The following is a 20,042-nucleotide window of genomic DNA, read 5'->3' on the forward strand; positions in this document are numbered from 1 at the left end:
GGGTTGCACACTTTATTGCTTCTATAGGCCCAGTGCACACCCCATGAGCTCCCGATGTAACGCTCTCATCCCCCTCTGTTTCTGGGACTCCCTGCCCGGCCCCATGCCAGGAGCTCTGGGGGCTCCCATTCCTTCTCCTCCTCCCACACCAGGGTCCCTCATGCCAGGGGCTCTGTGTGCCCTCTTCCCCTGTACCACGGTCCCCACATTCCCCCAAGCCCTAACTGAGAGCAGAGGTCCATCGTGCCAGGTGCTGTACGTGCAGAGTAAGTGACAGGCCTCGCCCCAAAAGCACATGCCACAGACCCATGTAATCCAGCTACCCTCCCACACAGTGAAGGAGGGACCCAGATCCCAGCCAGCTGGCTGCAGCCGGACTCTGCACTTCTCATGCAAGCAGAGGACTTGAAAATCTGGCCCTGATTGTGAGTGCCGAGCCCTGAGTTTTTTTGAAAATGCGGCTCCTAGAAGAGATGCCCTGGCTGTGCACACCAACACACACTGATGCAGACACATACAGTCCGCAGGACACCACCGCCGTGCTGGACAAACACAGCCGAGTTGCACAAAGAGCCTGACACAAAACACACTCGCGCAGCTAGCAAATAGGATAGTGGGCCAGGCCCAGGACTGGTACAAATCGGCAGAGATCCACTGGACAGAGCTGGGCCGACTGACACCTGCCAAGGGTCTCTACACCCACACACTGTGTATATGCACACGCGCAAAGCTCTGTACAAAGAACCACTGAGGCTGTTTTCAGGCTCCCAACAAAACGTCTCCTTTTCAGGGGAGATAATGATTTCCTGCCACAGACGCATGAGCTCACTGCCCCCCCCCACGAGTCCCCCCCCCGCACTTGTAAAACCTTCACTGCCCCATATAAAGAGTATGTTTTCTTCTTCCTTGGCCCATAATATTTTTCCCGGAGGGTAAACGAAACTCGATCCTTGCAGTAGCCTGTAATTTGCCGGAGAGTCTGTGCAGCCACCGCTGTTTAATCCCTCATGTGATTTCCTAGGGCAGAGCATGGCCGTTTTCGCGGCACACACATGCATACCAACACACACGCCTAGCCCCGCACACAATCCCATGCACAGACACAGATGAAACCCCCACCCGAACTCACGTTTTGAGTCCAGAACCCCACTTCCTTTGGTGCAGGGAGGGACATTTTCCTATCTATAGAATCTAGGACCCTCAGGAAGCAAGGCCTTGCGTATATCCTAAAATGGAATCAAAACTGGCACATCGACATCACCAGACTGGATCAGACCCGAGGTCCATCGTCCAGTACCATGTCTCCGGCAGGGGCCAGCACCAGACGGTTCAGAGGCAGGTGTAAGAACCCCAAAGTAGCAGATGTGGGATAATCTGCCTCCCACGTGAGGTCTCCTCCTGACCTCTAATAATCAGAGCCCTCAAGCAGGAGGACTCACACTGGAGGGACCTCAGAGAAGATCAGCAAGACCTGGCCTCATGCAGAAAGTTGAATGGCCTGTGAAAGTTCAGGGGAGTCTTCCCATTGATTTCACTGATCTGTGGATCAGGCCCGATACGTCTAGCTTGGCTGACATGCGGGAGACATGCCAACTGGCTAGCAACATTTCCAGGCTGTAAATCCAGAAGAGGGTTATTTAGGGGGATGGAGTGAGTATAGGAAGGGGGTGTGTCTGTGCAATGGGATGAATAGGCTAAGTCTTAAGCAGCACTTACTGACAATGCGTGCAATTAGATTTCCCAGGGGAAGTGATGCAAGCCTGAGTAGCTGAGAGTTTTTTAAAGGAGAAGAGGGAGGAAGGATGCCGTGTGAGGTTTTATACTGTCTGGACTGGAAAGCCCAAAGCAGGAGAGAGCAGACTGGGTTAGGTAGGGTCCGAACAGGTACATGACGTCCATACAGAGGCTTTCATGCAATGTACACACAGCGCTCCCGGAATGCAGCCACCTCTGGGGTGCAGGGCAAAGAGCGGGCTTTAGCTGGGGGAAACCTTTGCTCTAAAGGATGTAGCCCTGGTTTTGATAATATCCCTGCAGAGTGATGGAATGTCTCCCTCCCAGTAAATGTCGGGAGCTCACTTAGAGGCCAGCCAGTGGCTGTCTCTCTATTTCTGTTTGCACAGGGCTCAGCACAATGGGGTATTGATCCTTGCTATGGTCCTTGACAGCTGCCATAATATAATAATCGACCTCAGGAGGATGAGGTCTGGACCAGTGACTTCGAGGGAGAGGGGGTGAGCTAGCCTTTCAGGCCAGTTGAAAAGCAGACTGGCTTTCTAGGCTCAAGGAGAGAGGCATGTTCTGCTCTGAATCCCTTGTGTTAAACAGTCCTGGGCTGGGTTAAAATTAATATCTTATTAATACTTAGCCCTTTTATCTGGAGCTGTCAAAGTGAATGTATGTTCCCAGCCCACCTGGGAGGCCAGTGGAAAGGGCTGTTCCCACTATGTAGATGGGGAAACCGAGGCACAGAGTTTTTGAGCTGCCCAAGACCATAACAGGTGTCTGTGGCCGAGCCAGGACTAGAAGCCAGGTGCTCTCTGACATTAGCCACCAGACAACACCAGTAAAGAACACCCCACGAGCTAGCTCTCCAGCTGTTTCATTCTGTGGGCAGCATAGCAAGTTGTTGTTTATTACAGTGGTGGCTAGCAGGTCTCCCAAACCCTAGCCCAGTGCGCTAGCCACTGGACAGCACTGTCTCTCATGAGCCAGCCTCCCCATCCCCCACTTCCAGAGTCCTCTCCTACTGCTTGGTTCTGCCGCAGTTTCGGTCTGCAAACCAGTAGATCTCAGATGCCATTCTCCTTGCCTACAGCAGGCCTTTTGGCCCCATTTCCCACTGTTGCTCTCACCAGTTCAGCTCCACCAGGGGTAGTAACCGTAGGAAATTTGGGGAAAACAAAAAGCCTGGACTGTCCCAGTGAGTAATTTGCCCATTGATGTTGCTAGATTATCCACTTATTAAGACTTACCCAAGTGTTGGGTGAAGGCTGAAAGGGGATGATGATGCCCCTAATGCACAAAGAAGCTCAAGTTGTACAGTCTGGATCAAGATCTGGTTGTGAAACGTCCTGCAAATCTTGGGGCTGTTTGAATCCAGGCTGTGGGTTTTCCTTCAGGATCTGTTCGCCGATACCTACATGTTAGAGGTAGTGTACACCACACTGGTAACTATTAGATGCATGGTATTAATATAGCAGACATGATTTATCTAAGTGTTGAGAAGCTAGGCTACCTGAATGCAGTACGCTCCTTCCCCCCCCAGTTCTGTTCACCCATGTCCGGTATCCACAACACTTCACAAAAATCAAGTCCGAAAATCGGAAATTTGGCAAAATACACGAATGTTCTGCCCTGGTACAAGCTGCTTCCCGGAAGGAGGGGGTCTGCATGTCCCCTTTTCATATCGTACGGCTTTGTCTTTAGACAGTCAGTGTGGCTAAGTTCAGTTATTTGGTCTCTTGAGCGTTTTTAAGAATGAACTGCGCATGTCAACAATTCGCGACACCTTTGAGTCAATAGGAGCTAGGCAACGGAGACTTAGCAGAGCTGGGGGGGGTCTATGCCTGGCTCTGCCACTGATGAGTTGTTTGTCCCTGGGCAAGTCACTTCCCCTTCCACCCTCTGTCTGGTTTGTTGGTTTAGTCTGCAAGCGCCTCGGAGCATGGTATGGGCAAGGAGCCCCCAGTTTGGGGCGTGGTCTCCAAGCACTGCTGTAGGAATAAGCGATAAACATGGCACTGGGTATTGATGGCCTCCCGGCTTCGTTATTCCCGGAACGCCCCAAACCTCAGCATTAATCGCATTTGGGCAGCAAAACTGAGAGCGGGGTTGGAGTGACTACCAACCGCTGTGAAAGAGCCTGCTGCTCGCCCCACAGCTGTGCTATCCTGTTTGGACCAGGTTTTTATTTTGGCTTAGGGGGCAGTCAAGTCAGAATAGCTGTGAAAAAGCTGTGCAGATCCATCCTCACTCCGTCGACAGAGAAACCCCTTCTGTTGGGCTGCGTCTACACTACAGGCTGAGGCCAGCCTGGCGAGATCGACGCCCCGAGTATAAGCGAGGTGACCGAGAGGTCGTATTCTCCTTGCGGCAGCAGGGTGTTCTGAAGGATGGGATGGGGGCGTTCATTGGGAAGCGTGGGGTCCACGCCATTTGGGGCAGAGCGCTGAGACAGGCCGAGGAGGCCGCGGGGGGCTGCTGTGAATGGAACACCTGGTTGGGTGAGCATAGCGTAGGAGTGGGGGGGTGCTGTCAGTGAAACAGCCCATCTAACAGGTTGGGCAGGATTGATTGGGGTGGGTGGGGGAGCGACTCCTGGAAGAGCCTTACAACAGGTTGGATGTGACTAGCAGGGGCGGGCGGCCCCCCGGGGGGGTGCTATTTATGGATCAGGCATGTCACCAGCGTAGTGTGGATAGCTGTGGGGGTGCTTACTGGGCTTAGCCACTTGGGTGTGAGGCTGTGAGCGGTGGAGGGGCGAGGTATTAGCAGGGGAACAGGCAAGTAACAAGTTGGGTGCGACTGGCTGGGGGAGGGGGACACCAGCCATGTAACAGGTCGCGTGGGAATAGCATGAACACGGGCGGTTCTGCTGGGGGTCCCCTCCCTTTGCCAGTTGAACCCTTCTTGTTACGCGGCTGTTCCTCTGATAGCAGCTTCCCCCCTCCGCTATTCACACGCCTGCCAATCACACCTGATTAGGGCCTGCTAAGAAAGAAAGAGCCACAGGAAAGGGTGGGGACCACTCACAGGGGCTGTGCAAAACTCTGTGCATCCTCTTGGGGATCAGGAACGTGTGATGTGTGTGCACGCCTGGCGATCAGGGACACTCGGGGCGCGCGCCTGGCGATCAGGGACACTCGGGGTGTGTGCGCGGGGAAGTCAGGAACGCTCGGTACGAGCTCGTGTGTGGAGATCTGGAACACCAGTGACAAGTTTCACAATTTCTTTGCAAGCCATTTTCCACCTGCTAAATGTTCTTTTTCCCCTACCCTGAATGTTGGCCATTTCGTTTTTCCTACCCTCCATATGCAGACCCCAAATCTTGCATGTTCGAACGTGGGCACCGAGCTGTGTCCAAAGCAAGCGCCAGATCCTTAGCTGGAGCCAACCAGCCCAGCTTCAACTGTGCTGCGCCCATGTACACCAGCCCACAATACGAACTGTTTGTTTTGGAGTTAAAAATTTTGAGCCACCACCACGATGTGAGATGCCCCATGTTTGCTCAGAAATGAACAGATTTGAGTGAACATCACTGGAATTTCACAGGGCGGTTTCCTCCGGATCTTGACCATTTCTGCCCTTAATCGCAACAATATGCGGGAAATCTCCAGTGCTGAGCTTTGCAGAGTTCATGGGGAATAGCTCGGAGAACAGCTTCCCCCACAGCCCGGGTCTGATCTCACTTAGGCAAACATTTACATACAAGCTTAACTTAAAGCACACGAGGAGCTTGAAGTCAGTGGGACTGCTCCCCTGTCTAACGATAACAGGGTGACGAAGAGGTGTTGGGGGTCCTAGGGTGAATTGGAAACTGACCTTCCCCCCCTTCAAATAAAACCCCAAACCAACCAAGAATGCAAAAATACCGAGGAGAGGCCCAGAAGGTGGGGGTGGCAAAGCAAGCCAATGCTGGGCTCATTCTGATCTGGCACTTTTGTCTCCCCACTCCGGGCACTGTGACCTGGTGCATGGGGTCACGGTGCCACTCAGGTTTGGCCCAGCTGCCCCTCCGTAACCCTGTGCACCAGGTCGTCGCTCTGTGTGGGGGCCCTCTCAAAGGGGAGGGGGGAGGCTGGGGCCAGCTGCCCCACCCTTTTGGGCGGCCCCGAGGCATGTGCAGAAATTGTTTGCAGGACTGGAGTCGTAGCCAGTATCCGAAATCTGGGCTCTTTCACTGAGATGCTACAGGCCGAGTTTGGAACAGATTATTCAGGTACTCAGCCCCCACAATCAGGGTCAGATGTTCATAAGTGCACAGCCCCTAATGAGCCCAGCTCTTTGTAAAGCCAGCCGAGGAGCGAGGGGCTGGAACAGCTTCCCGGTAGGAGTTGTGGGGCAAACGCCCTCGCTGGTTTAAAGAGGGAGGTTGATAAATGTCTGAGCAGGATGATATCATGGAGTGCCCGGCACTAGCAGGGGTCCGGACTCAAAGACCCAGAAGGTCTGTTCCAGCTCTCAGAGTAGCAGCCGTGTTAGTCTGCATCCGCAAAAAGAAAAGGAGTACTTGGGGCACCTTAGAGACTAACCAATTTATTTGAGCATAAGCTTTCGTGAGCTACAGCTCACTTCATCGGATGTATTCCAATGAAAATCTATTCCTTGTTCTCCGACCACACATAGAAACTGCCAGGAAAGACAAAGTAGACAAGGCCCCAGAATAAGAAACAAGTAGTGGGCAGGTGGGGGAATCCTCCATCTGCTTTATCCATCACAAAGAAGTAAAAAAAAGGGCCCAAGCCCAGCTTTATCTGAATGCTCATTTTGCAGAGCACCCCTGCCCATGCAGTTGCTTAGGGGGGCTAACTCTCCAAATGAGACAACCCCCTGCTTCAGCTGCTGTTCTATTTATTTCAAGTCCTCCTTGATTTTAACCCTTTTCCCTCAGGTCAGGGAAAGCTGCGGGGGTTGGCAAATGGAGGTTTTTAAAAAAATTACAAGCGTTGCCTTTTTAAGAGAGACAGGGGTGCGGTGGTGGTGGGGGAAGGGGGGGGTTCAGCTTTAAAGAGCCAGCGCTGAGGTCACAAAGGGGCCAAGCCCTCAGTTGGTGTAAATGGCCATAACATCCGTTGACTTCAATGCAGCTGGGCCAATTTACATCTGCTGCGGCCGTGGGCCGAGGAGTTTAAGCCCCAGCAGGTCCTGCATCTCTATTCTGTTTGGCACATGTCCCGCTGATCGGCCCCATCTGTTCAGGTTTGCAGCGGGTGGCAGAAGGTTGCATTACCCAGGAGTTCGAGTGCAACGCGAAGAATCCAAGAGACTCTAATCCCAGCCCTGACCTCCCCCAGAGTCACTCGATCTCCTTGTGCCTCAGCCAGTCCAGCTAGAAAATTGAGTCAAACCAAAAAGCAGGAACTTTACTCAGGACCAGATGCTGCTTTGGAGCAGAGGTTCTTTGGGTCCATCGACGCCAAGGCCTGTAGTTGTGTCCACATCTAGCTGGGATCTGGTCAGGTCTCCTCAATTAAGATGGGCTGGTACTTAAAGGGGAGACCTGTAGGGAAAACCCAGACTGCTGTGGCGAGTGGGGTGAAAAATTTAGTAAGTGGTGCTTGTCCCTCTGGGGCTGTGTTGATCTCCCTTTGATGTTTATCTGGCCCCCATTACTGTAGTAGCTGAGCACTTCACAATTGTTAATGTATTTATCCCACAGCGCCCCCTGTGAGGCAGGGCGGGACTATTAACCCCATTGTAAAGATGGGGAGCTGAGCGACAGAGTGGCTAAGTGATTTGCCCAAGGCCACATGGGAAATCTGTGGCAGAGCTAGGAAATGACCCCATGTCTCAGGTTAGAGCCCCTAGCCACTGAACCATGCTTGCTTCCTCTTCCATTTGAAAGATGAATTGTAGAACAGAGCCGCTTCTTAGGTACCTCTTAATGCTCCGTCGCACTGTGCAGTGGAGGAGGACCAGCAGCCAAAGAGTTAACTGAAAATCTGAACACCTGGATGTAGCCAGAAGGGCCTTTTGCAAAGGCCAGAAGGGCCTTTGAAGAGCTTATCATCAGGAGGGGCCGTTAGATGGTGGGGGCTCTGTTGCTCTAACAGGGCTGCCTTCTGTTTGAACGGTCCAAAACACATGGACGCTGACATATGTATATTAAAGTAAATCCACTGCCCTCTGGATTCTCTCCCTTGGAGAGCCCAGTCCAGCCCACCTCCCTCTCCTTTCTTGCTTTATTTAGGCGCTATGTCTTTAAGATGGCCTTATGATAATTAACTGTCTCCAGATGCATGGTGCCAATTAAGGTCTTTGTTCTTGGATTCAGAGGGAAAAATATTTAAAGGCGCCGCGCCTCTTGAAAGATGCAGCCAGCCGAGTTCCTGTAGCAAATATGGATCAAGCCATTGTAATATGATCATCTCATAAGAAAAGGGTGGGGGGAGGGTTAGGGAGAAAGATTTTGGCTTAATTAGAACAGGCTTTGACTCCAAGCGGGGAAACAGCCAGGGTTCCACCACTCAGAACAGTGTCTTTTGTCCCGTCAGCTGGGATCTATCCAGCCATGAAGTCTCACTTTGCGCCCACCTTCATGGTTCTTAGCTGGGCTCCGTTTTGGGGAAGCAAAGAGGCCTGTTTTAGAACCGTTACAATTTCTAGGCAATCCGCACGGCCATACTCTGATGCTGGTAATATAGACACTTCAGGGGGGAACCGTGGGGTGGAGGGAGAAAGGTGGAGGAAGAACAAGGGTGTTGTTTAGTTCTTCTGAACTGTAATGGTAGAGGTGAGCCTTCTGCAGGGGAATGGGAACACGGGAGGGCTGCTGAGGGCCACGGACTGTCTCCCCTCAAAGATCCCTAGTTTGTCCCTTCTGCATTCGAGGAGTTTCCTTTTCAACCTGCAGTTGAGCATGAGACAGAGGGAGATGTTCAGGTCCCCCTCACCACCGCAAAGGTAGGCATGTTCACACACCCACCGACGTGCATGTGCACGGAGCTCCACGCACAGACATGAACGCACTAATATTCACGTGCACACAAGTGTGTACAATGCTGCCAGCCTCAAGCAGCTATAGATCAGGAATCTGTGCCCCCCCCCTCCAAATCCTGAGATTGGTTTAAAAATCATGAGATTTAAAAAATAATAATAATAAAGTAGCTTCTTTTTCTTTGCTGTCTAGTTTCTGAGCCTTCAGAGTCATGCTTGGGTCTCTGTGACACAAGAGCCAGAAACATACTTTTTTCTTTACTGAATGACTGCTGCAAACCTCATCTCATCATATTCTTGGAACACAGCGACACCAGATTATCACCCCGAATTTCCCCACAAGGCTTGTGATAAAGTCACAAGAGTTGGCTAGATTCACGCACACTCAGATTCTCATGCAGACAAGTGCACATGCAGAGAGGGAGCTACAGCCGTGCACAGATGCTTTTCAGCTCGGAACGTGTGTACACACCTGCCCGCAGTTACGCCGTACGAAAATTAATGAGGAAGTGTTATTGACTCCTTCTCGTGACACACAAACTAGGGGTCACCTAATGAAATTAATAGGCAGCAAGTTCAAAACAAACAGAAGGAAGTATTTCTTCACACAATGCACAGTCAACCTGTGGAACTCTTTGCCAGAGGATGTTGTGAAGGCCAAGACTATAACAGGGATCAAAAAGGAACTAGATACATTCTTGGAGGATAAGTCCTCCCTAGCCTCTGTTTGCTGGAAGCTGGGAATGGGCAACAGGGAATGGCTCACTTGATGATGACCTGTTCTGTTCATTCCCTCTCAAGCAGCTGGCACTGGCCTCTGTCGGAAGACAGGATACGGGGCTAGACGGACCTTTGATCCAGTGTGGCCGTTTCTATGTTCCCACACTCCTCAAGCCTGAGTGATTTTGCTTTCAGATGGGGGGAAAATAGGAAATCAGGAAAGAATCAAAGGCCCCAGGAGGGAGCACAGGGCATTTCTCCTGCATAACAAGCTGCCTCAGCTCTGCTTCAAGCAATGTGCAGACGGGCAGGCTCCTTAGAAATGGACGGTACACAGACAGCACTCCCAATGGTCACGTGGCTACACATATGGCCACAGCTGCTCCAGTTCAGCAGTGATGGGAATCAGATAAGTACCTAGATAAATCATCCCCTCCCTACAGACACACAGGTAGAGGCAGGTCCGTAAAGACAGGGGAAGAAACTCTTAGTGGTGAGCCGCCAGGCAGAGGAGATTAGCCCGTCCGTCACCGCGCGTGGGTGGGTATTGCCCAGGCATCCCCTTCTCTCATCACCTCCCCTGCGTCCCGTGCTGGGGAGGGAGGAGAAAAGAGGAGGGAGGCAGAGCACCAAGGAGGAAGAAGTGTGGCTGAGAGAGGGAAGGGGGAACAGATTGGAAGATGGAGGGAGAGAGACAAGTGAAGCTGGGTCCAAGGCCGGGGCAGGAGCGATCGCAGCCAGGGGCGAATGCTTTGAGCAGCCGCTGAACTGCTCCTGGGCGTAAGCGTCAGGCTGCTGACTCTTCCCACCAGTCAGGCAGCCTACTACAGGCCAGCTGTGCACGGTACGTTGCCCTGAGACCGGCTCTCCTGCAGGCCCCTGGCTCCTGACCTGAAGAGCTTATCATCTAAAGAGACAAGTGATCTCCAAAGAGCGGGGGAAGAAGGAAACACCAAATACACACAACTTTTAAAGCACATTCATCCCCCCACCCCCAAACCTTGAGCCACGCCTGGCCGATGTCTTGTAGGCTCACCGCAGAGGTGGTCTTGCGGAGAAGGAGATGGGAGCAGCTTTATGGCCCAGTTCAGGGAGGGCATCAGGCTCAGGGGGTTGTGGAAGAAGTTGTGGAGCAGCAAGTGGCTGAGGTGTCAAGCAGGTGAGAGATGGCAGAGCAGAAAGGGTGGGGAGCCCGGCAATGAGAGAGGAGGGTGAGCAAGCAGGAAGAGAGGACGGATGTCGGGCAGTACCCGAACACTTACAAGACATGGGTAAACATCTCTGCTCTGCTACAGCCTCCCTGTTCAGCCTCCCTTGTGCCTCAGGGTCCACATCTGTAAAATGAGGATCACAGCACAGTCCTAGCTCACAGGGGTGGTGAGGCTAAATACATCCGAGATCGTGAGGCTCAGATACGAAGGTGACGGGAGACAGGTATGTGCGAAGAGGGAAGGTGCGGAACCAGGAAGGGCCTTTAAAACAAAGACAAGCCGCTAGGATGTGCTCCTATGCAATGCGTGCTCTGGGCAATCCCAGCAATCTGCCTGGGTGGAAGAGGGATCAGAGGAGAGTTACAAGAATGGTTGGAGGTCTCCAGTGCGAGAGGAAAGCCGCTCAATCTACGTAGCTGATCAAAAAAAGGAGGTCAAGAGGTGACTTGATCACCACCTTTAAGTACCAATGCCGCGGGACTATATTTGATACTACAGGGCTCTTTAATAGAGCAGATGAAAACAGGATGAGGGCCAAGGGCTGCAAGTTGAAGTCAACGTTCAAAGTGGCAGTAGGCTGGGTGTTTCTCACAGGGAGGGTGACCCACCATTGGCAGAGCTCACCGGTTGACGTGGTGGATTCTCCATCACTTGAAGCATTTAAACCATGACTTGGACATCCTTCCAAAAGATACACTCTAGTTCATCCACAGGTTGCTGGGCTTGATGCAGAAAACGTGGTGAAATTCTCCAACCTGTGTCTTCAAGTTACCCAGGTTACCTAGGGAAGTGGTGGAATCTCCATCCTTAGAAGTTTTAAGGTCAGGCTTGACAAAGCCCTGGCTGGGATGATTTAGTTGGTGTTGGTCCTGCTTTGAGCAGGAGATTGGACTAGATCACCTCCGTCCCTTCCAACCCTGATATTCTATGATCGAGAGATCAGACTAGACTACCACCCATGTTTCCTGCATCAAGCCCAGACCCTTGTACCAGAACTAGAGCTTGTCCAATCCTGGCCTTGAAAATCCAGGAATAAAACTGAACTGCCCTGTGGGCCCTTCTCTCCAGGTCAGCGAGGAAGCCCCTTGACATGCTAGTGTGTCGGGTGTGTGCAAGCAACCAGTATACCTACCCTCATCGATGGCTGGAGAGCCCTCATCTGAAGGGCTGTTCATCTGGCATGTTTTCCCAGCGTTACTGTTCCTTTCCAATACCTGGAATAAATGCAGGTTTTGGGAGCGCTGAGTGGCATTTAGGGACTCTAGCTAAGGCAAACAGGGAAGGCTTTAACATGGGCACTGAAGGGAGGAAGTGACTGAAGGACACACTTACTTAGGGAAGGGAATCACTGCATTCATATCATTCCATACAGGATCCCAGTCCCTCAAAAAAAGAGTTTAAATCATTCCCCCTTGGTTGAAATACTCCCTCAGGACTTTCCAAAGGACATTTCTGTCCTGACAGCTTAGATCATGTCTACGCTAGCATTTATGACAGTAAAAGTTTTATCACTCAGGGGTGTTTTATTCACACCTCTGAGCGACATAAGTTTTGCCAGCATATCTGTCGGTGGGAGACACTCTCCCGCCAACATAGCTACCGCCGCTCGTTGAGCTGATTTTGTGTCAAGAAGAGAACTCTCTCCAGCTACACGAGGGATCTTACAGCGGCACAGCTGTGCCATGCTGCAAACTTGTCAGTGTAGGTCTGGCCTTAGGGTGCTATTTGTCTGGGTGCTGATCCGTCAAATGGAACTTGAAATGAAGGTGGTATGTGGGTGCGCTTCCCAGACACACTTTGTCAGTTAAGCACCGGCAGTGCGGGTCGGGCACCAGAGTGCAGTTGTGGTTTATATGGAGGTCCTGCATAAACTGGTGGTTGTTTTACACTGGGAGATGTTTATGGGGCAGGGGGCAGTCGGTCCGTGGATTTGAAAAGGGTCATAGACAGGGGTTTAGGGGGCTGAGGTGAAATCTGCATCTTAACAACAAGTAAGGGAGTAAATCACTTAGTTGTATGATCCTGTCCTCTCCATTCCTCCTTCTCCATCCACTCCTCTTGCAAGGATCTGTGAGTGCCAGGCCGTGGGTGCTGGCAGGCACCAATCAGTTACCATTTGCAGTCAGGAGACGACTAGCAGCATCAGGGGTAAACTAGGGCCAGGAACCAGAGTCTTAAGGTTCATCGTAAGGCAAGGTCTGGAGCACAAACAAGTAGACAGTGTCTGCATCATTGCTCAGACAGCTCCCCATGCTGGCTTCCTGGTTTATATACTGGTATGAGCCAATCAGGCCCTGCTGGCCGGTACTTCCTGCAATGTTTAACTTCCAGGGTCCCCCAGCAGAAACCCCCACCCCGAGCTTCCAATGGTGATGCAGAAGCATCGATGGCCCAGACCCACTGGAGTCCTATGTTCTAATCCGCCAGGGTCTCTGCACTTTTTTATGCCCAGGCTAAATTTGGACTCTACAGAGCACCACCACTCCTGTGGTGAGAGGAGACCCCCTCTGCCTTCTGTCTGTAAAGCTGTGGGACATGTTAGCTGAGCGGGCAAGGGGCCGTTTGCCTGCCAGCCCCCAGCTTGTCCTCCCAGCTCCGGTGTTGGGGCCATGAGGTGGGCAGTGTCTGTAAAAAGGGCCACTGGTCTCCTTAGCGAGACCTGTTTGTCAGACAAGCCAGGATGGTGGCAAGTGGCCTCCCCTGCATCTAGCCTCCACACCAGGTTGGTTTGCAAGCTGGACTGTGCGGCCAGCTCTGCTCTAGAATTCCTGCGACCACCTGTGGGCGAACAGAGAGTCAGAGAGACTGGTAGCACACAATAGATTTCTGTGTGGGCAGCGTTTTCAGACAGGTGTGCTTTATGATCCCCCACGGGGCTCCCCAGCTCGGCCGCAGGTCGGGGAATCAACCGGACAAGGGCTTCTTCTCTTATGTCACTTAGCAGTGTTTTTCTTCTCTTGCTCTCCACCTTTTTCTTTCTTTTCATCTTTCATTCTTTTTTCTTTCTTCCTCTAGTCCTTCCTCCCCTTCTGTCTTTATGCCTTCCTCTAGTCCTTCCTCAGCTTCTTTCTTTCTTTCTTTCTTTCTTTCTTTCTTTCTTTCTTTCTTTCTTTCTTTCTTTCTTTCTTTCTTTCTTTCTTTTCCTCCTATGGATGTATTTGGCTCCTCCAGTCTTGCCATCATTCCTCTGGATCCAGAGATGTTCATTAGAGAATCAGGAAAGGTTGCACCTGTGTGTCTGTGGCAGGGACTAATGCGTGGGCTTTGAGTGAAAACCTTGACAAGGCAACTGGCCGGCAGAAGCTGTCCGACAGCTGCTCCCCACTGTCCTAGCGCTCTGTCCCGAGAGCAGCCTGGTTCTTCCACAGGGATCTGTGCTGCGCTAGGTGAGATGGATTTGGGCTGGGTGCACCAAAAACGTTGTGGTTTAACCGATCCACCGTGTCCCTCTATCAGGGCAACTCACTGTATTATCCTAGGGCCTTCTAGGATCACTGCAGGTTTGCCCTTCCAGGTGCCATCTGAACGGCAAATGCAGCTCTGTTGTTGTAAGCAGATCTGAGCTGGTGGCAGTGAACATGACTGTGTCCCCGTAGTAACCATTTTCACAGCCACATTTGTCAGTATGCTCCTAACTCCTATGAGTGTACTGCCGCATTCTGGGAAAAGCCGGGCAGTTTCCCATAGTGGCTCATCGAACAGGAGACAGTGCCCAGGAAGAGTTGCACACAGAACAGCGTGCGGAGCAATGCACTCTGGGAGGCCCTATCATACAGGCTTCTGGGAGGAAGGAGAGCCAGCAAATCCAGTCACACAGGAACTGTGGGGAGTGGGGGAGAGGGGTTCCTGTGAATACAGCAAAGAACAAATGTGCTGAACCAGTTACAATGAGGCAACATTTGCCGGCCCAGCCCTATAACATTCAGCCATTCGATCCTGAAATTAGAAGATGGCAAATTCAACCCTGATAAGGGGAAATACTTTTCCACACAACATGTGATTAGACTGTGGAACTCCCGGCCACAGGATGTGTCATCAGAGCAAAGAGCTTAGCGAGATTCCAAGAGGATTGAACTCTGGCATATCGAGAGTTACAATAAAACCTCATGTTCAGGGCTTAAGCCAGTCCATTAGAGATCAGGCTAATTTAATCAGGGGGCAGATTATCTCACATCTGCTATTTCAGGGCTCTCACACCTTCCTCTGAAGCATCTGGCCTCTGTCAGAGACAAGATCTTGGAGCAGGTGGACCTCAGGGCTGATCCAACCCGGCAATTTCTAGGTTTCTACCATGCCACTGCCTGGTTCCTGTCTCTACTACAAGCTGCAGTGTAAACAGGGCAGCAGATTTCCATGCAGGCTGTGGATTTGAGTTCTACAATTTCTGCTCCCACCTGAGGGCAAACAGTAAGTCAGAGACACTGGTAGCACACAGCAGACTTCTGTCTGGATAGCGTTTTCAAACAGGTGTGCTTTACGGTCCCCCACGGGTTCTGCAGGAGTCTGAAGAATCTGGAAAATCTTTCAGTTTTAACTCCACTGGGGCAAACACGTGACCAGGCCTGTCTCTTTCACCAACAGAAGTTGTCCAATAAAAGCTCTTAAGCCCATGTCTATAATCACCATGGTGCCATGAGAGCAACTTTCACTGGACAGTCGCTACCTGTAATATCAGAAACATCCGAGATACTGTGCTCATCAGCACAACTTACCATACATGTTGAATGAGGCCAGGGCCAGAGCTGTGCAAAGACCGGGCGTTTTGGCTTGCTGGCCATACCGAAAGATCGGGGGAGGGGAATCATTTTAGATCCACCGAAACCAAAGTTTTTAAAAAATGTTCAGTGACCTGAAAAGTAAAAAAAAAAAAGTATATTCATTTGGGTTGAATGAAACATTTTGTTTGACCGGAAGTGAAATGTTTTGTTTCATTTTTAGCTTTTTAAAAAAAGGTTTTTACATATTCTTTTTAATAACGTTGAAGTAAGTCTCAAAATGAAGGGTATCTTCAATCAAGAAATCAAAATGGTCCCATTTTCCCGAAATTATTTTAGTGGGTTTTTTCTGTTGACTAAAACAATTGGGCAAATCCAACACGAATTTGTGAAATGTTTCCATCAATCTGAATGTCCATTTTTTGGTGAAAAATAGTTTTAGCTGAAAGATTATGTCCCACTCTAGGGTCTTGCATGTAATCATGCTTGTAAGACTGTAAAGATCGTGATGCAAAGCACATAAGAACATAAGAATGGCCATACTGAATTAGACAAATGCTCCATCTAGCCCAGTGTCATGCCTGTGCCAGATGCTTCAGAGTGAATGAACAAAACAGGGAAATTTCGAGTGTCATCCAGTCCCAGATTCTGACACTTGGAGGTTTTAGGGATACCTAGAGCATGGAGTTGCATCCCTGATCATCTTGGCTAATAGCCATTGATGGACCTATCCTCCGTGAACTTACCTAATTCAGTTTTGAAACCAGTTATAATTTTGGCTTTCACAACATACCATGGCAATGAGTTCCACAGGTTGACTGTGCATTGTGGGAAGAAATACTTCCTTTTGTTTGTTTTAAAACTGCTAGCTATTAATTTCATTGGGTGACCCCTAGTTCTTGTGTTATGTGAAGGGATAAATAACACTTCCCTAGGCACCTTCTCCATACCAGTCATGATTATATAGACTTCTATCATATCCTCATTAGTTATCTCTTTTCTTAGATGAACAGTCCCAGTCTTTTAATCTCTCTGCCCCTAATCATTTTCATTCCCATTGTGTAATGGGAGCAGAGTTAAGGTTACCAGGGTGTTGCTGGATTTTTGAGGGTACCCTTAATATCCTTTGGTTTTTTTAATGTTACAGATAATCTACATGGCTGAAGTTTGGCAAAGTTGTAAGAAAGTGTAAACAGGATCTTAGCTGCCAGCTTCACCTATAATTAGACAGTGTATGTGTGTCTATACAAATGTACCTTAACTCTGCCCCCTTGGAGATGGCAGTAAATCCCTGGGATTATCAGCATGTACTGACCTGCAGTCACTGAGTAAGGTGTAGCTGTACTGAATGGTGGAGGCATTAGCTGGTGCACCTAGGAGGAGGTCTGGTTGTGGTATAAGGGAACTGGAAGGTTGTGCGCCTCTGGGTGTGTGTGTGCGTGAGCTTTTCTCTGCAACCCCTGTGCATATGATCAAAGGAAAGAGGTACCTGTTGTACCTTGTGAGATCCAGTACGCCTCATTTCCACGCTGACTGTGCGTGCACAGATATGAGTGCTGTGTGTACAGGCCAGATGGTACTTTTGCTGTTGACTCCAGAGCTAACTATGTCTCTGCCTCATTTCCCTACCAGGTTTCACCCATTGTTTGTTGCATCCTTTGCTCTTTACACAGCCAAGAAACTATTCAGAAACTACTTTGGCACATTTGGTTCCCATTTGGTTCCCATTCTGTGTTAACGAAATATACAAGTCAATACAAGCTGGGTGAGTAACAGATTTTGGGTTCTCTAGCAATTCCAAAGAATCAGGTGGAAAGAATTCAAATCAAACCAAGCCTGATCTTTATTTTTTGGAAATTTTCAGCGCGCCGGAAAAGTAGGAAAACGTTTCGTTTCGGGTCAGAAGAAATGTTTTGTTTCCATTTCAAGCATCTGTACATTTTTGACTGTTTTGTAAATAAAGGAAATTTTGAAACAAAAAGTCGTTCTGAACTGCACAAAATTGAAACGTTTTGATTTTTTAAAGATTTTCTTTTAACCACCACAATTCATCAAAGACCGGACAAATTTGCCAAATGTTTCAGTGTTGCCGAATCAGCAATTTTTCACCCCCAAGAAAGTTTTGTGTGAGAAATTTCACCAAGCTTTACTAGCTGCTTACACACTTCTGCTCTGATTGGTAGTGTCTAACACATGGAACACAGTGAGACCAGCTGAGCGCTCACAAATTAGTCAAAAGGTTTTCCTATGCACCACACCTGTGTTTTCTGAACCTACACAGAGCTGCTTCCCCAAAGCTTTTGAAGTTCGCCCCTTAGGCTTTTGTCCCCAGCTCTTGTTAATGAGCCTCATGGCCTGGCCTTCAGCCCTTTACTCTGGAATCATTTGCTGTTTCCGGCAAGATGATATTAACCAGAGAGATGGGACCATCTTGTGCTATATTGCGTTTGTGTTTAACCTGAGTCCACCGCTGTGTTTGTGGGTGGATGTGCATATTCGCAGAGACTTGTCAGAGGGGAGGGGATGTGACTTTCCCACCCTTTATCCCCCATTGTGAAGATGTGAAAGGAACAAACAGGCATTGTTAGAAGAGGAGTCTACTCCCCCACCCCCGGGCCCTCCCTGTTTTTAGGGCCTCTTGTCATTCCTCAGATTTCTTCTCTGATATGGAAACTGCTTTATGACTTCCCAGGTTTCACACCGGTGTCAGATCCCAGAGAGCCATCTGCTGGGAGGAGACCACCCTCCCCCCCCCCTTTGGTAGGCCCTGAACAGGAGAAGGAGGAAGGGCCCAGGAAAGGAGAGGGGGAAGGAAGAGGAGAGAGGAGGGTGGGGAGGGGAAGACTGATGAGGAGAGAAGCCCAGACTCTTTCTGGTACCTGGGCTACCTTGTATTCAAACAGCAAGATCAGGTGTGAACAGCCAGCATAGTTAGTGCCAGGCAGCTGAGTCTAGTCAGGAGACTTGGATTCTGGTCTGGGCTCTGCCACTGACTTGCCCTGGGACTGTGGTCGCTTTGCTTTGCCACTCTGCGCCTCAGTGTCCCCCCATCTGGAAGCGGGGGGGAACATGGTACTTTTATGTAAGTGCCAAAACATACATCAAGCTATCCCCTGCCCCGAGGAGCTCGCAGGCTGGATAGCAGACACAGATCAGGACCCATGCATTGTGTGCCCCAGAGGAAGGGATGGGCCCCTCTGCTGCTGCTGAGTGTTGAACGTGGGCTAATGGGCTAAGGCCAGCGGCTGGCCTGGGAGGGAGGAATGAGTGGAATGGGGAGGGGCTAATGCAGTGGGAGCAGGGGGTGCCCCATGTAGGTGGCATGGAAGGGGGCGCAAGCTTGGGAATGGAAGAAGGAAACCAACTGGGTGGTGGCACCAGTAGAAGGGGCAGAGAAATGAGCTTCCAGACTCGGGCTAGGGCAGAGTCCATTGATTCAAAGACAAGGAGGGAACCCTGATATTTAGCCGGACCCCCTATAAAGCACAGGCCTAAGGAGCTGTGAACCCACATGGTGGCATAGCACTTTGCGGTCTGTGGGTGCAGCTGCATTATTATTAGTTCTATGCCACCAGCGCCAAGAGATCCCAGCCGAGATCAGGGCCCCATTGCGTTAGGGGCTGTATGAACCCACACTGCCCTGAAGGCCTTTGAGTTTGAAGAGGCAAGACGGACAAAGTCACCATTTACAGCTGGGCAAACTGAGGCCCAGAGCAATGAAAGGACTTGCCCACGGTCACCCAGGGAGAATCAGCAACTGGACCGGGTCTTGTGACCACAATGCCACCGTGTGTCTTTGAAGGACTGCATGTATGGCTTGATAAATCCTTCCGTTTCCTTGGACCTCTAGTGACACTGGCTGGCTATTTGGACTATTTTAGAGCGAAGCAGGAAGGCTGGGCTGGGCTGGAACTGGACGGCACTGCCATCAGCCCAGACTGGTAGTCAGCGAAAGGTATCACCATGCTGGTGCTTAGAGACCCACAGGAAACACGGAGGGGGATCTCCATCTAACACTCCTATGCCAAAGAACAAGACGGGGGTCTGGGCTGTAGCAGCTGATGGGAAATACAGTTTTTCCCCTTTTGGTTCCCTGCAGGCGAGGCAGATCTCAGCTCCATGCTCACAGAGGGTCTCTGTCTGCAGCCTCACCCCCCACTGCTCTCCAGCCAGCTCGGGCCCTGCCTCGTTCATCCTCTTTCCACCCTTCTCCCCTGCAGGTTTCAGCCCGCCAAGGCTGCAAGAGCGGACGCTTAACCTCCCTTGGGGGCTGCTGTGACCTCTGCCCCCAGGGCTATGGTGTGGCTGTCCCGTGCGGCAGCTCAAACACGGAGTGCGAGCCCTGCAGAGAGAGTGAGTAGAGGGGACCCCGGGGAGGGGAGGGCAGGCTAACGGCTGGGCAAGGGAACTGGGGATGGCCCTTTCGGCCAGTATCTCGTCTCCTGCAGTGCCCAGGGCCAGCAGTGACAGAGGGAGGTGCAGAAACCCATCCCAGTGGTCAGTTACAGGATCACTTGGTTGCCTTCCCCTGTCTGTGATGCAATAGACCCATCTCACTCTGCTAAGGCAGCAGGCCTAGTGCGCCCCACGCCTCGGGACCTGGGCCGAGCCCCTCAACGGGCACTTATAAAGGGCGCTCACCTCATCCCATTGCATCCCACTGGCCCCATAGATGCTGCTGTGTGTGGGTGACTGGGCCTGATCAGCAGGTCCAGGGTAACCGGAGGACTAATGTGTA

The 20,042-nt window shown here is 50.9% G+C and overlaps 1 protein-coding gene across 3 annotated transcripts in view; it reads left to right on the top strand.

The window, feature by feature from the left end:
- Nucleotides 1-20,042, top strand: part of LOC140907880 (tumor necrosis factor receptor superfamily member 16-like) — a 46,339-nt gene that overhangs the window by 3,751 nt on the left and 22,546 nt on the right. For all 3 annotated transcript variants that reach the window (XM_073334857.1, XM_073334854.1, XM_073334856.1), the window contains one exon: nucleotides 19,525-19,657. In XM_073334857.1, coding sequence (XP_073190958.1) covers nucleotides 19,525-19,657 — 133 coding nt within the window. The remainder of the gene's footprint in view (nucleotides 1-19,524; nucleotides 19,658-20,042) is intronic.

The sequence above is a fragment of the Lepidochelys kempii genome, chromosome 2 (genome assembly GCF_965140265.1).
Source record: "Lepidochelys kempii isolate rLepKem1 chromosome 2, rLepKem1.hap2, whole genome shotgun sequence".
NCBI lineage: Eukaryota > Metazoa > Chordata > Testudines > Cheloniidae > Lepidochelys > Lepidochelys kempii.